This window comes from Oncorhynchus nerka, linkage group LG15 (genome assembly GCF_034236695.1).
Source record: "Oncorhynchus nerka isolate Pitt River linkage group LG15, Oner_Uvic_2.0, whole genome shotgun sequence".
Lineage (NCBI taxonomy): Eukaryota > Metazoa > Chordata > Actinopteri > Salmoniformes > Salmonidae > Oncorhynchus > Oncorhynchus nerka.
In genome coordinates this window covers 24,808,188-24,821,688 of record NC_088410.1, presented here as the reverse complement: position 1 = coordinate 24,821,688, position 13,501 = coordinate 24,808,188, and the positions used below count along the sequence as shown (strand labels likewise).

The window sequence follows — 13,501 nt, the reverse complement described above, 5'->3', positions numbered from 1 at the left end:
CAGATCTTTGTGTGACACGTCTACTTTGAAGGAAGAATAATATCTACTCTTTGAGTCCAATAAAATGGCTAGCCTCTTCCTCTAGATGAAAGTTGCCAAACACATGCACACACACACACACACACACACACTCACACTCACACTCTCTCACACACACACACACAAAAACCTAACCTTAACCCAAAAACCTTAACCCAAAACCTTAAACCTTAACCCAAAAACCTAACCTTAATCGTAAACCTAACCCTAACCTTAAAACTAACCCTAGCTCCGAACCCTAAACATATTTCTAACCCTACCACTAATTCTAACCTAAACCCTAAACCCCCTAGAAATAGCATTTGACCTTGTGGGGACCAAGAAAATCAAATTAAACTTTATTTGTCATATGCGTCGAATACAACAAGTGTAGACCTTACCGTGAAATGCTTACTGACAAGCCCTTAACCAACAGTGTAGATCTTACCGTGAAATGCTTACTTACAAGCCCTTAACCAACAGTGTAGACCTTACCGTGAAATGCTTACTGACAAGCCCTTAACCAACAGTGTAGACCTTACCGTGAAATGCTTACTGACAAGCCCTTAACCAACAGTGTAGATCTTACCGTGAAATGCTTACTTACAAGCCCTTAACCAACAGTGTAGACCTTACCGTGAAATGCTTACTGACAAGCCCTTAACCAACAGTGTAGACCTTACCGTGAAATGCTTACTTACAGGCCCTTAACCAACAGTGTAGACCTTACCGTGAAATGCTTACTTACAAGCCCTTAACCAACAGTGTAGACCTTACCGTGAAATGCTTACTTACAAGCCCTTAACCAACAGTGTAGACCTTACCGTGAAATGTTTACTGACAAGCCCTTAACCAACAGTGTAGACCTTACCGTGAAATGCTTACTTACAGGCCCTTAACCAACAGTGTAGACCTTACCGTGAAATGCTTACTTACAAGCCCTTAACCAACAGTGCAGTTCAAGAAGAGTTAAGAAAATATTGACCAAATGAACTAAAGTAAAAAGTAATAAAAAGTAACACAATAACGAGGCTATATACAGGGGGTACCGAGTCAGTGTGGAGGCTATATACCGGGGGTACCGAGTCAGTGTGGAGGCTATATACAGGGGGTACCGAGTCAGTGTGGAGGCTATATACAGGGGGTACCGAGTCAGTGTGGAGGCTATATACAGGGGGTACCGAGTCAGTGTGGAGGCTATATACAGGGGTACCGAGTCAGTGTGGAGGCTATATACAGGGGGTACCGAGTCAGTGTGGAGGCTATATACAGGGGGTACCGAGTCAGTGTGGAGGCTATATACAGGGGGTACCGAGTCAGTGTGGAGGCTATATACAGGGGGTACCGAGTCAGTGTGGAGGCTATATACAGGGGGTACCGAGTCAGTGTGGAGGCTATATTACAGGGGGTACCGAGTCAGTGTGCAGGGGTACATGTTAGAGGTCATTTGTACATATAGGTAGGGGTGAAGTGACTATGCATAGATAATAAACAGCGAGTAGCAGCAGTGTACAGAACAAATAAAGGACGGGGGGTCAATATAATAGTCCGGTGGCCATTTGATTAATTTTTCAGCAGTCTATGGCTTGGCGGTAGAAGCTGTTAAGGAGCCTAGACTTGGCGCTTCGGTACCACTTGTCGTGCCGTAGAGAGAAAGCAGTCTATGACTTGAGTGACTGGAGTCTCTGACAATTTGATGAGCTTTCCTCTGACACCGCCTATTATATAGGTCCTGGATGGCAGGAAGCTTGGCCCCAGTGATGTACTGGGCCATACGCACTACACTCTGAAAGCGCCTTACGGTCAGATGCAGAGCAGGCGGTGATGCAACCGGTGAAGATGCTCTTGGTGGTGCAGCTGTAGAACTTTTTGAGGATATGGGGACTCATGCCAAATCTTTACAGTCTGTTGAGGGGGAAAATGTTTTGTTGTGCCCTCTTCACGACTGTCTTGGTGTGTTTGGACATGATAGTTCGTTGGTGTTGTGGACACCAAGGAACTTGAAACTCTCGACCCGCTCCACTACAGCCCCATTGATGTTAATGGGGGCCTGTTCAGCCTGCCTTTTCCTGTAGTCCACGATCATGTCCCCAGTTGGTCAAGTTTTTGTTTGTTTACTATTCTTGTGGGGACTTCTGGTCCCCACAAGTATAGTTAAACACGTCCACACGCACACACACTCCTACACATTCTCTCCCTATTGTACCCCTGTTTATATAGCATAACCTGGAGTAGCTTAGACTGCATGTTTGTAGACGGTGAAATCTGAGCTAGCGACAGTAATGTAGCCATGGATAGTAAGTAACCTCTGACACAGAATAATTAGAAGACCCGAGTTACAACCTCAGGTCGTTGCACATACACATGACAGTGTGTACTCACTAGGAATGTAATATTGGTGGGTTATAATGCTGACAATGACCAGAGGAGGTGATGAATGGGCATAGCTCACTCACTCCCACACACACACACACACACACACACACACACACACAAACCTGTAACAGATTTCCTGCAGGATTCCTGTAGGACTTTTTGTAAGGGTTGATTTATTCACTGGGGGTCACGCCCTAATCTATAATCCTTATAATATAGGTATTACAAAAACACACACCCACACAACTGGCCAACACACACAAGCTTGGTTCCTCAATGACTGAGGAAGAGTCTTAGTCTGTACTCAGATGGACTTATTTTTAGACTAGATAGACTCAAATTGGCACAAATTGGACTGATGGACTCAAATTGACTTCGTATTAGACTAAATTGACTTCTTATTTACTAAAAACAGATATTTGGTAAGTCAATTTATTGAGGATAGAGGAGAACTTATTTTGAGTTCTCAAGCTTCTCACAACAGTTAGTGATAGTTTGTCGCAAGTAGGCCTATCAATATTTTTTTTATACCACTTTTATTTTTTAACTGTTCAAACAGAGTGGTTAGAGTTGCCATGGTGATGGATTTCTGTCCTTTCGTTTTCACGCTGACTGACAGAATAAGGTGAGGTATTGGAGAAATACGTCACCCCGCTCCTCACGTCACCCCGCTCCTCCGCTCTCTCCACTGGCTTCCAGTTGAAGCTCGCATCCGCTACAAGACCATGGTGCTTGCCTACGGAGCTGTGAGGGGAACGGCACCTCAGTACCTCCAGGCTCTGATCAGGCCCTACACCCAAACAAGGGCACTGCGTTCATCCACCTCTGGCCTGCTCGCCTCCCTACCACTGAGGAAGTACAGTTCCCGCTCAGCCCAGTCAAAACTGTTCGCTGCTCTGGCCCCCCAATGGTGGAACAAACTCCCTCACGACGCCAGGACAGCGGAGTCAATCACCACTTCCGGAGACACCTGAAACCCCACCTCTTTAAGGAATACCTAGGATAGGATAAAGTAATCCCTCTCACCCCCTTAAAAGATTTAGATGCACTACTGTTCCACTGGATGTCATAAGGTGAATGCACCAATTTGTAAGTCGCTCTGGATAAGAGCGTCTGCTAAATGACTTAAATGTAAATGTAAATGTAAATAGTAGTTTATACACATCTCATTTTATGTGACTAAATGTCCTCTCAGAACTTCACTTCACTATCCATCTTTACCTGTAATGTGTCCCAAATGGCAATCTATTCCGTATATAGTGCACTAGGTTTGACCAGGCCAGGGCTTTAGGGAATAGTGAATAGGGTGCTATAAACCCTGGTAATCATTTCCATTGACTGCCATTGAGTTCAGGCACCACCTGGTGGAATTCTGGTGCCACTGCAGTGTTTCTATGAGATAGATGACTATGGCCGAAATTACACCACATTTGTTTTTGCTTTTAACCCTTCCCTTATGTCCTGGTTCACTTTGAATTATAAATCACTCAAATACTATTTTACGTCATTTTTCCATCATGACCCTTCATCTACTTTCCTAAGGTTGTGTCTCAAACGTGTAAAATACGTAACAACAACAACAAAAATTTGACCCGGTACCGGAATAGTGACATCCATGATGTTCTTGGTCAATTTGACCCGGTACCGGAATAGTGACATCCATGATGTTCTTGGTCAATTTGACCCGGTACCGGAATAGTGACATCCATGATGTTCTTGGTCAATTTGACCCGGTACCGGAATAGTGACATCCATGATGTTCTTGGTCAATTTGACCAGCAATTTTACCTTGACCTTGGGTCTATATAACGTTTTAACAGGTTGTCCTATAAACAAGCTGAGGCAGAGCAACACTGATCCAATTTGTAAGTCGCTCTGGATAAGAGCGTCTGCTAAATGACTTAAATGTAAATGTAAATCTTAAGTCAATTTGAAGTACATTTGACCTTGACCTTTGTGCTAGAGACAAGTGGTATTCTGTGCATTAAAGATCTATCCATGACGATCATAAAGGATCTAGGTATGATTTCCTTGTGATGTCCAGAGGCCGTGAGATAGTGATCTGAAGTTTGGCAAAGAATTAGCTAAGAATTTCATAAATGTCCTAATTCCATTTATTCACGACTTTGGTACATTAATCAAACATTTGGCTCCCAATTTTGAACAGTTGATCCATCAACTCATATGAAACATTCTCAGCTACTGGAGAAAAACAAGTAAGGTTAAAATCATGTATTATTTGTCAAGTTAAAATCCTATTGATGATCTAGATGACTTTTTATTTATGATTTAGATGACTTTTATTGTAATGGTGTAGGTTGAACCAAACATAAGGATTAAATACCTAATATTATGCACATCTGGTTTCTGTGTCTCAGACAGATGTGGAACCTTGCAGTGATGGGTGTGTGTGTGTGTGTGTTAAAATGGTTTAAAACCACCCTGTGTGTTTAGCCTGGCTAACACTCCTTCTTCACAAAGTAAGAAGCATATCAATTTTACATTATTGCTGGGGACAGGACGTTCCCTCCAGAATGTAGGCCCTACCCTTATTGGATCAAACATATATTGGGTCTATTTTTTGTCTTTCTTCCTCCCTCCCTTTTCTCTCTAAAGAATTGACACAAGAATCTCGGTCGTCAATGGGATCTGAAGCTACAAGGATAAAATACAACTTTAATGTGACTTTGACATGCAGCATATTGAGGCTAAGCCACAACAACAGGAAGAGAAGGCTACGGCCCATTTAACTGGCATCAATGTACAAATGTGTTCTTACACAGCAATGACATACTGCACTGACAATGAAGATAAGCTGTCGTTTAGAAATGACAATAAAATACAATACAATACCATAGAAGAATGCTGTAACTGACTGCTGGTAAGGAGCACAGAAATCCAGACCCTTTTGAAATGACAATAAAGACAATAGAATAGAATATTATGCTGTAACTGATCGCTGGTATTTTTCCTTCTTGTCTACGGATGAAGAAGAAGAGAAAAACTTGGATAAATAAAATAAACAAACTGGCAAACAAACAGAAATAAAACAAACTCTTGTTTATATTTCCCTGTTTTCGTTCGGAGTTAAATAATAACACTTAGGAAGATAAGAGTCTCTGATTTAAATAGTTAAAAAACTTGTTTCTGGTTTTTTTTCTCGTTGGATTACTTCTAATGGGCCTGCAAGGTTCCCATTTACTTCATGTGGCTTCAATCCCCCTTTTTCCCCAGCTGTACATATTTCCTATCCTCCACCCCATCCCTGTCTCCTCTCTTCCCCGTGTCCAGTCACCCCAGTACAGCCTCTGGCTTCGGCCTCCCTCCTTTTTGTCTTCCTTCCTTTGCTCCCCGTCCTCTTCTCTCCATTCATCCCTCTCTTCATCTCTCCTCCTCAATCCTTTCGCCAGCGGTTCTTGGGTTTTGCCTCAGGAAGTGGGGGTGGAGGGGCTGGAGCAGCCTTGGCTGGGGGTGGACTGTCTTTCTTTCCCAGGCTAATCAGTAGGGCAGGCAGCTCCACAGTGATAGCTTTCTCTATCTTGTCAATCAGACAGCCTGACGACCAGGAACAGAGGGAGGACAGCTGCTTAAAGCCTGATGGAGGGTTGATGCCAAAGAAGTCCTGGTAGGCCTCTTTGTCTGGCAGGTCGAACTTGCTCACCTGTAGAAATGGAGAACACACAAGTTCTATACATGATATACACACGTTATATACATGTTAGTTATACACACATATACACACACACATTATACACACACACACACACACGCACACATTATATACATGTTAGTTATACACACACACATTATAGACATGTTATATGCACATTACTCACACACATTTAATACACACATTATATACACATTGTACACATTACATACACACTTTGCACACCTTAAACACACGTTATATACATATTCCATACACACATTACACACACAATCCATGACACCTACACCCCCTCCCTACACACACTCTCTCACTTACATTGGTCTTGGCCAGGATGGACTTGAAGATGTAGAACTTGTCAGGGTCTGAGACGATGTCCCTGAACACCTCGTCGGGGTCGCTGAACCAGCCCAGCTTCTCGTGGTATGTATGGAGGTAGCGATCTACCAGCAGGGCGTGGATCCTGACCCGGATGGCGTGCTGGCGGATGAAGGCTATCTTGTTCTCCAGCTGGTTCTCAATTACCTGAAGATAGAAGAACAAGGAGATTATTGTCAACAGCAGAGGTGAATAAAGATGGCGTCCCCCATGCACTTATCACAAATGCCTCGTTTCGCTAAGTTCGCCGAATTGTACATCACTCTCCATGACTCTTTTGTTTGCATGGTCATTAGCACAGTATACATGATTCCAATTTTAGCTTGAAGATGCCGGGACTTTGAAAAACCACCCAAAAAGTAGATTGTGCTGATTTACTGGCACATTGAACCATATACGCGTCATAGTTTCAAAACTCAGTGGATTGTGCTGATTTACTGGCACATTGAACCATATACGCGTCATAGTTTCAAAACTCAGTGGATTGTGCTGATTTACATTGAACCATATTTCAAAAAACTCAGTGGATTGTGCTGATTTACTGGCACATTGAACCATATACGCGTCATAGTTTCAAAACTCAGTGGATTGTGCTGATTTACTGGCACATTGAACCATATACGCATCATAGTTTCAAAACTCAGTAGATTGTGCTAAACAATGACATCACATCTGAATTCTGACATCTTTATGCACGTTCGCCATTGTCACAGATTTTAGGTGCTTTTCTCAAGTGCACAACGGCAGGAGATGGTAGCTTCTCGAGCAGCAAGGTCTCCTCCCGTATGAAAAGCCATGGGCTGGTGTGTGCGTGTAATGTGTTTGTGTGTATTCTGTCATGTCTGTAGGTGGTTGAGCTTCACCTGGTTGAGGTCTTCGAGCAGTGAGATCTCCTCCCGTATGAAGAGCTCTCGGCTGGTGTCGGCTGCGTATTCTGTGGGCCAGAAGGAGCTGACGTAGACCCGGGGAGGCTCTGTGGCGTTGATGAGAGGAGCCATGGACCAAAACAGGGCGCCGTAGACACGCATCAGGTCCTGGGAGGACAGGCTGTCTGCCTTGTTCAGGATGATGCGGATCTGGGACTCTCGGCCCTAGAATGAATGAATTCATGGATGGATCAATGAATGAATGAAGAAAACAGAGTTTAGAAAGGTTATTAAAGTGCTAGGCCAAGACTGACTGTATATTGGGCAATCTAAGGCACTTTGCTTTGCACCATAGACATATAATTACTAGAATGAGAAAGGAATCTACTCTTTTGTCATTTCAGTTGAGTTGACTTTTGATAAAGCAAAAATGTTCATGCTGAACTTACTACTTTTGCTTCCTGCTTTACTCCTATTGGTACACTCAATATGGCTGCCGGTCCACCCAACACCTCCGTTCTAGTAATTCAGTTTCTATGCTTTACACTTCTTTACCTTCATCTGTTTGAACAGTGTCGCCAGCTCCCCGCCCACGTCCAACTTAGTGGGGTCAAACATCAGGAAGATGAGGTCAGCACGGTCAATGAACCACTGACACACCTCGCTATAGGGGTAGCCTGGATGGGGAAGGACGACCAATCAGAGGCTGTTTTACTCAAAGGTGTGGTAGTATACAGTGAGTTAAGTCTTTTCATCATTCAATTTTTGTGAATTTGTAGGTGTGTGTGTTGCATGCAGTGTGTTACCATTCGGTGTGCATGAGTGTGACTGTTAATGAATCTCTGTCTGTTCCCCCACCTCTCTCCTGCTGCTTGTGATTGTCACTTCACAGCATGTAACAAATATCTAAAGAGTGTACATGATCTAATACACATGTCTGTATATGAGAGGTTAGTGTGTGTGTGTGTGTGTGTGTTATCCTCCCCAACCTCTCTCCTGCTGCTTGCGGTTCTCAATAATCCCAGGCGTGTCCACCAGGGTGACTCTCTCCAGCAGTTTATGGGGCATCTCAATCCCCACCAGCCTCTCCAGGAACCCCTGGCCAAACTTCTCCAGAGGGGAGAAGGACCTGGAGCTGTCGGCTGCCATCACGATGCCCTCCACTGAGCGGAACTTGTCACCGTGCATCACCACTGTGTACTCAGATGTAGTGGGCTCAGCACCTGGGAGAGAGGGAGGGAGGAAGAGGGGGAGAGGTGGGAGGAAGAGAGGAAGAGAGGGGAGATAAGGAGGAAGAGAGGGTGGATAGAATGTGTAAGAGAGAGATTAATATGAGCAGCTATCCAAATAGTTTACTCAGAAAAGGAAGCAGTTGCATTGAGGCATGTTTGTATTCCGGAGAGAAGTGTACTGGGAAGGGTGCAATAGATGACAGATCAGTAGTAGATAGACAAGATGTGGAATAGAGTGAATGACTGGTAAGGGGTGTAGACTGGTAAGGGGTGTAGACTGGTAAGGGGTGCCATGAGGGCTTTAGAAATACATTTGATTGATTGACTGATTATCAGAGTAGAGTGTTGGTAAGGAGTTCGTCTGGTGAAACTCCAGGCCCAAGCTATGTGACAGGTGCTCTTACCTGTGTAAAGTTGTTGTGGGGTACCGTGCACGCCCAGCAGGTAGTTGATCATGGAGGATTTGCCTACAGACCAGGGTCCCAGGAACAGTACCATGGGCTTGGAGGTGATCTCTCCATCTAGAGTGAGAGAGAGAAAGCGAGAGAGAGAAAGAGAGAGAGAGATAGCGAGAGAGAGAAAGCGAGAGAGAGAGAAGGGGGGTCACTTTGTAGACTTTGTCAATGGTACACTTTGTCCCACAAGGGGGCGTTCATTGCATACATCATGCTACTATGGATTGAGCCCTCAAGCTCTAACAAGCCTGGGTTAAGTGAGGCCTGGTCGCCCACACAAAGCTGTATATATATGCTGAGGCATACAAAGTCACTTTCTGGAAAGCTCTTGTGTACACTCGATTACTGGCAGGTGTATATGCAGTTAATTAGTTTATTTATGTTTCATCAATTTTCCAGTTTCTTCAGGCAAAGGCATCCTGAGAATTTAGACTAAGCTGGCACACAACTGTGTATAGTATTGCCCATTTGCCTTGGGAAACCCCATTGCTAATGACAATGTCTACAAGGACTGTTGGTAACTAGACTTATGCTTGTCTGTTTTTTCAGGGGAAATATAGCATTTTGTTGTTCTTTGTGTAACAGGTTGGTAATGAACAGAAGGTTAATAGCTAATGGCTAAAGGCTAATATGCTAATACTAATAAACAAATCTAAACAATGCTAACCAGGCTAAAGGCTAATACGCTAAGACAACAGGTCAGTATAAAACCGATTAAAAATGCTAATAGCTAATGGCTCAAGGCTAATGCTAAGTGGTTGGACAGGCTACCTGTGACCTCGTGAGCTCTGAGCTCGTTGTACTTGTAGGCCGTCTCCATGGGCTTAATGGCTGAGTGGTAGATGTGCTGCAGCTTCTTCATAGCAGCTGGAGAGGAGAGAGGGATGAGGAGAGGAGAGAGGAAGAGAAGAAAGAGGGATGAGAGGATTGAGGGGGAGAGAGGAGGAGAGGAGAGGATGAGGGGGAGAGAGGAGAAGAGGAGAAGAGAAGATAATAGAGGTGGAGAGAGGCAGAAGTAGCAGATGAAGAGAGCAGGGTGGGAGAGAAGAGAGGAGACAATACATTTTGCATGGTCATGGTAGTCATTGTATTGTAATGGATGCACCATGAATGAACTCATTGTCATGGTAGTCATGGTAATATAATGGAAGGCACCATGAATGAACTAACCTGACTCATTGTCATGGTAGTCATGGTAATATAATGGAAGGCACCATGAATGAACTAACCTGACTCATGGTCATGGTAGTCATGGTAATATAATGGAAGGCACCATGAATGAACTAACCTGACTCATGGTCATGGTAGTCATGGTAATATAATGGAAGGCACACACACGCACACACACAGCCACGCACACACACTCACACACACACTAACATCCATTCCACACCTTGAAACAATTTCCACAGTAATTTTAGCAGAAAAGGCCCAGTAGATTTCTCAATCCCTCCTGTTTACATATAAACACAGAGTTTTTCCTGGTCAGCTCATGTGGTCCCCCCAAAAAAATCTGGGTATTTTTCACAATTAATCTTTTATAGATTCCTTGCATCCTCTCTTTGCCTGCTTCTCAATACACAATGGAGAAGAAAGTCCAAGTTCCCTCCCCTTGGACCTTCTCCTCCAGTACGAGTGAGGAGGTGGTGAGATCAAAATGGAAGGAATCGAGGAATGATGAATTGAGAAAAACTCAGGGCCTTACTTGTAACTCTTGTTTGCTCCTTACCAGAGAACTCAGGCGAGGATTCGGCAGAAACCAATCGGAGCATCTCATCGATGTGGGAGCAGTCTCTGAGCTTTGCTGCCTCCTCACCCACTGCCGATTGGAGGAAAAGCCTGTCAGTCAACTCAACTATGAGGTCATCAGACCAAGGTCAAATCCAAACTTGACATATCCATATCCCTGACTCAGGAAGTAGAATTTTCCCTGCATTATCATGATGATGTACATTGAGTATACAAAACATTAGGAACACCTTCCTAATATTAAGTTGCACCCCCCACCCCCCTTTTGCCCTCATCGAGCATGGACTCTATAAGTTGTCGAAAGCATTCCACAGGGATGCTGGCCCATGTTGACTCCAATGCTTCCCACAGTTTTGTCACGTTGGCTGGATGTCCTTCGGGTGGTGGACCATTCTTGATACACACAGGAAACCGTTGAGTGTGAAAAACCCAGAATCATTGCAGTTCTTGACTCAAACCGGTGCGCCTGACACCTACCACCAAACCCCGTTCAAAGGCACTTAAATCTTTTGTCGCACCCATAAACCATCTGAATCGCACACATACACAATCCATGTCTCAATTGTCTCAAGGCTTAAAAGTCATTTTTTAACCTGTCTCTTCCCCTTCGTCTACACAGATTTAAGCGTAATTAAAAAGTGACATAAATGAGGGATCATAGCTTTCACCTGGTCAGTTATGTCATGGAAAGAGCAGGTGTTCTTAATGTTTTGTATACTCAGTGTATGCTTGTAATACGCAGTACAGTGTGCATACATGCTTGTCTGTCATGTAGAATAGGGGAATCCTGTCAGCTCTATTCATTACATTTATATCTGCAACTTTTCAGGAACAGATGTGATTGTCTGTCATCTAGGACTGGGAATCGTGTGAGCTCTATTCATTACATTTCTACCTAAACGTTTCTGAACATTCAGAAAGAAATGTAATGTGTAGAACATATTTAACTGTCTGCCATGTAGAACTGGGAATCATGTGAGCTCTATTCATTACATTTCTATCTGAACAGTTCACCTTTGATCTCCCCTGAACATGACACCAATTGACTTCCTGCCATGACAACAGAACACTGACTGACCACAGCATCTGTTGTGAGGCTCTGTAGCCATCCGTCCATGTTGTTATATCAGTGTCCATCTGCCCATCTATCTATCTCTTCCCTTCCTCCCTCTATGTCTGTCCTGTTTATTTCGGGCTCAGCTAGGGGTTATTCCTGATGCCACCTTTAGCCACACATATCAGGTTCTGGGCCATGGCACGGGCCAGGGAAAGAGGAAGGGATGGAGGGAGGGAGGGGAAAAGGAGGGAGGGAAAGTGGTTAGAGAGAGGAGAGAGAGAGAATGAGAGAGAGATGGAGGTTTAGAGATAATGTAAGAGCCAGACCAGATCCTATGTCTTTTATAGCTGGTGTCAACACTACGGCACCAAATGGCAGAGAATGTCAGTCTCCTGATTACAGTAGCACTCGCTCATCATGGCTTTGAATACACTTGAGTTGACACTGTAAAGTTGACAGTTGGCTCCTAAGAGCCGACTGAAGTGTATTCAAAGCCCTGTGAAGAAGAAAGTGGGGAGATATGACAGGATCCTATAACCCCATCTCTACAGTATGTAACTTAAAAGTGCTCGCCAGAGGTACTTTTAGCTTGAGCAATCACATTTAGTATAGAAAGAATAAATATCGACACATTGATATAAACAAACAAGTTTGTTTCCAAATTGTTTGGACAATAACGTTTTTCTCGTTCAAATGATAAATTCTAATAACGCAGTACTCTGTACCTTTTACTGGTGCTTCTGCCTTTGCTGGTGCATCCTCCACTGTCACATCCTCAACAGGCGCCTCCTCAACAACAGTCGCCTCCTCCTTAACAACAACAACAGGAGCCTCCTCTTCCACCACCGCTTCCTCCTCAAAAACATGTACCTCCTCCAAAACAGCTGCCACCTCCTCCACCAGCTCGTCCTCCTTCACTGCCTCCATAACCACCTCACCTGCTTCTACGGGTTCTGGAGCGGCTTCCGCAGGTTCCGGAGTGGGTTCCGGAGCAGCTTCCTCTACAACAGGCTCTGGTTCTGGAGCCACCTCCTTGACCACCGCCTCTGGCTCGGGTTCAACCACTTCAGGTTCCACCACAGGTTCTGGCTCGGATTCAACCAGCTTGGGTTCCACCACAGGTTCAGCCACTAATACTACTTCTTCCTCTACTTCTTCCTCTACTGCCTCCTCTACTGAATCCTCTACTGCCTCCTCTACTGCCTCCTCTACTGCCTCCTCTACTGCCTCCTCCTCGGCAACCTCCTCAGTCGTTACCTCCTCAACAACAGGTTCCTCTACTGCAGGTTCTTCTATTGTTTCCTCTACTTCCTCTTCAACTACATCCACTTCCTCCTCCATGGCCACAGCTTCCTTAACTGCTTCCTCTTCCTCTACAACCTCTTCTTCATGTTCTGCCTCAACCTCCTCTATAACCTCTTCTTCAGACGAGGGAGCTTCCTCCACTACTTCTTCTTCAGACGAGGCAGCTTCCTCCAGTTCTTCCTCCTCAGACGAGGCAGCTTCCTCCACCCTCTCCTCTGATGCTTGGACCTCCTCTGAAGTCTCTGCAGACTCCACAGATTCCTCCTCAGCTACCACCTCCTCAGACGCAGCCTCCTCCTCCTCGCTCGCCAACCTCTCCATGGGGACCTCCTCTGTGGAGGCTAGGGGCTCCTCTTCGCTAGCCAACCTCTCCATGGGGACCTCCTCTGTGGAGG

The 13,501-nt window shown here is 44.7% G+C and overlaps 1 protein-coding gene and 1 long non-coding RNA gene across 3 annotated transcripts in view; one reads left to right on the top strand and one right to left on the bottom strand.

Annotated features, from left to right (window-relative positions):
* The window catches only part of LOC135560148 (uncharacterized), a 630,141-nt gene that overhangs the window by 133,359 nt on the left and 483,281 nt on the right, over positions 1-13,501 (top strand). The gene's annotated exons all lie outside the window — the stretch shown is intronic.
* wu:fc22b06 (sarcalumenin) overlaps positions 5,051-13,501 on the bottom strand; it is a 19,299-nt gene continuing 10,848 nt past the window's right edge. The window contains exons 2-10 of one of the 2 annotated variants that reach the window (XM_065001336.1): positions 12,527-13,501; positions 10,725-10,814; positions 9,767-9,862; positions 8,945-9,061; positions 8,298-8,531; positions 7,864-7,985; positions 7,306-7,533; positions 6,383-6,589; positions 5,051-6,055 (exon numbers count right to left, since the gene is read on the bottom strand). The exon at positions 12,527-13,501 is cut by the window's right edge and continues 246 nt beyond it. In XM_065001336.1, coding sequence (XP_064857408.1) covers positions 5,789-6,055; positions 6,383-6,589; positions 7,306-7,533; positions 7,864-7,985; positions 8,298-8,531; positions 8,945-9,061; positions 9,767-9,862; positions 10,725-10,814; positions 12,527-13,501 — 2,336 coding nt within the window. In that variant the 3' untranslated portion in view covers positions 5,051-5,788. The remainder of the gene's footprint in view (positions 6,056-6,382; positions 6,590-7,305; positions 7,534-7,863; positions 7,986-8,297; positions 8,532-8,944; positions 9,062-9,766; positions 9,863-10,724; positions 10,815-12,526) is intronic. The other variant, XM_065001337.1, reaches the window with a different exon arrangement.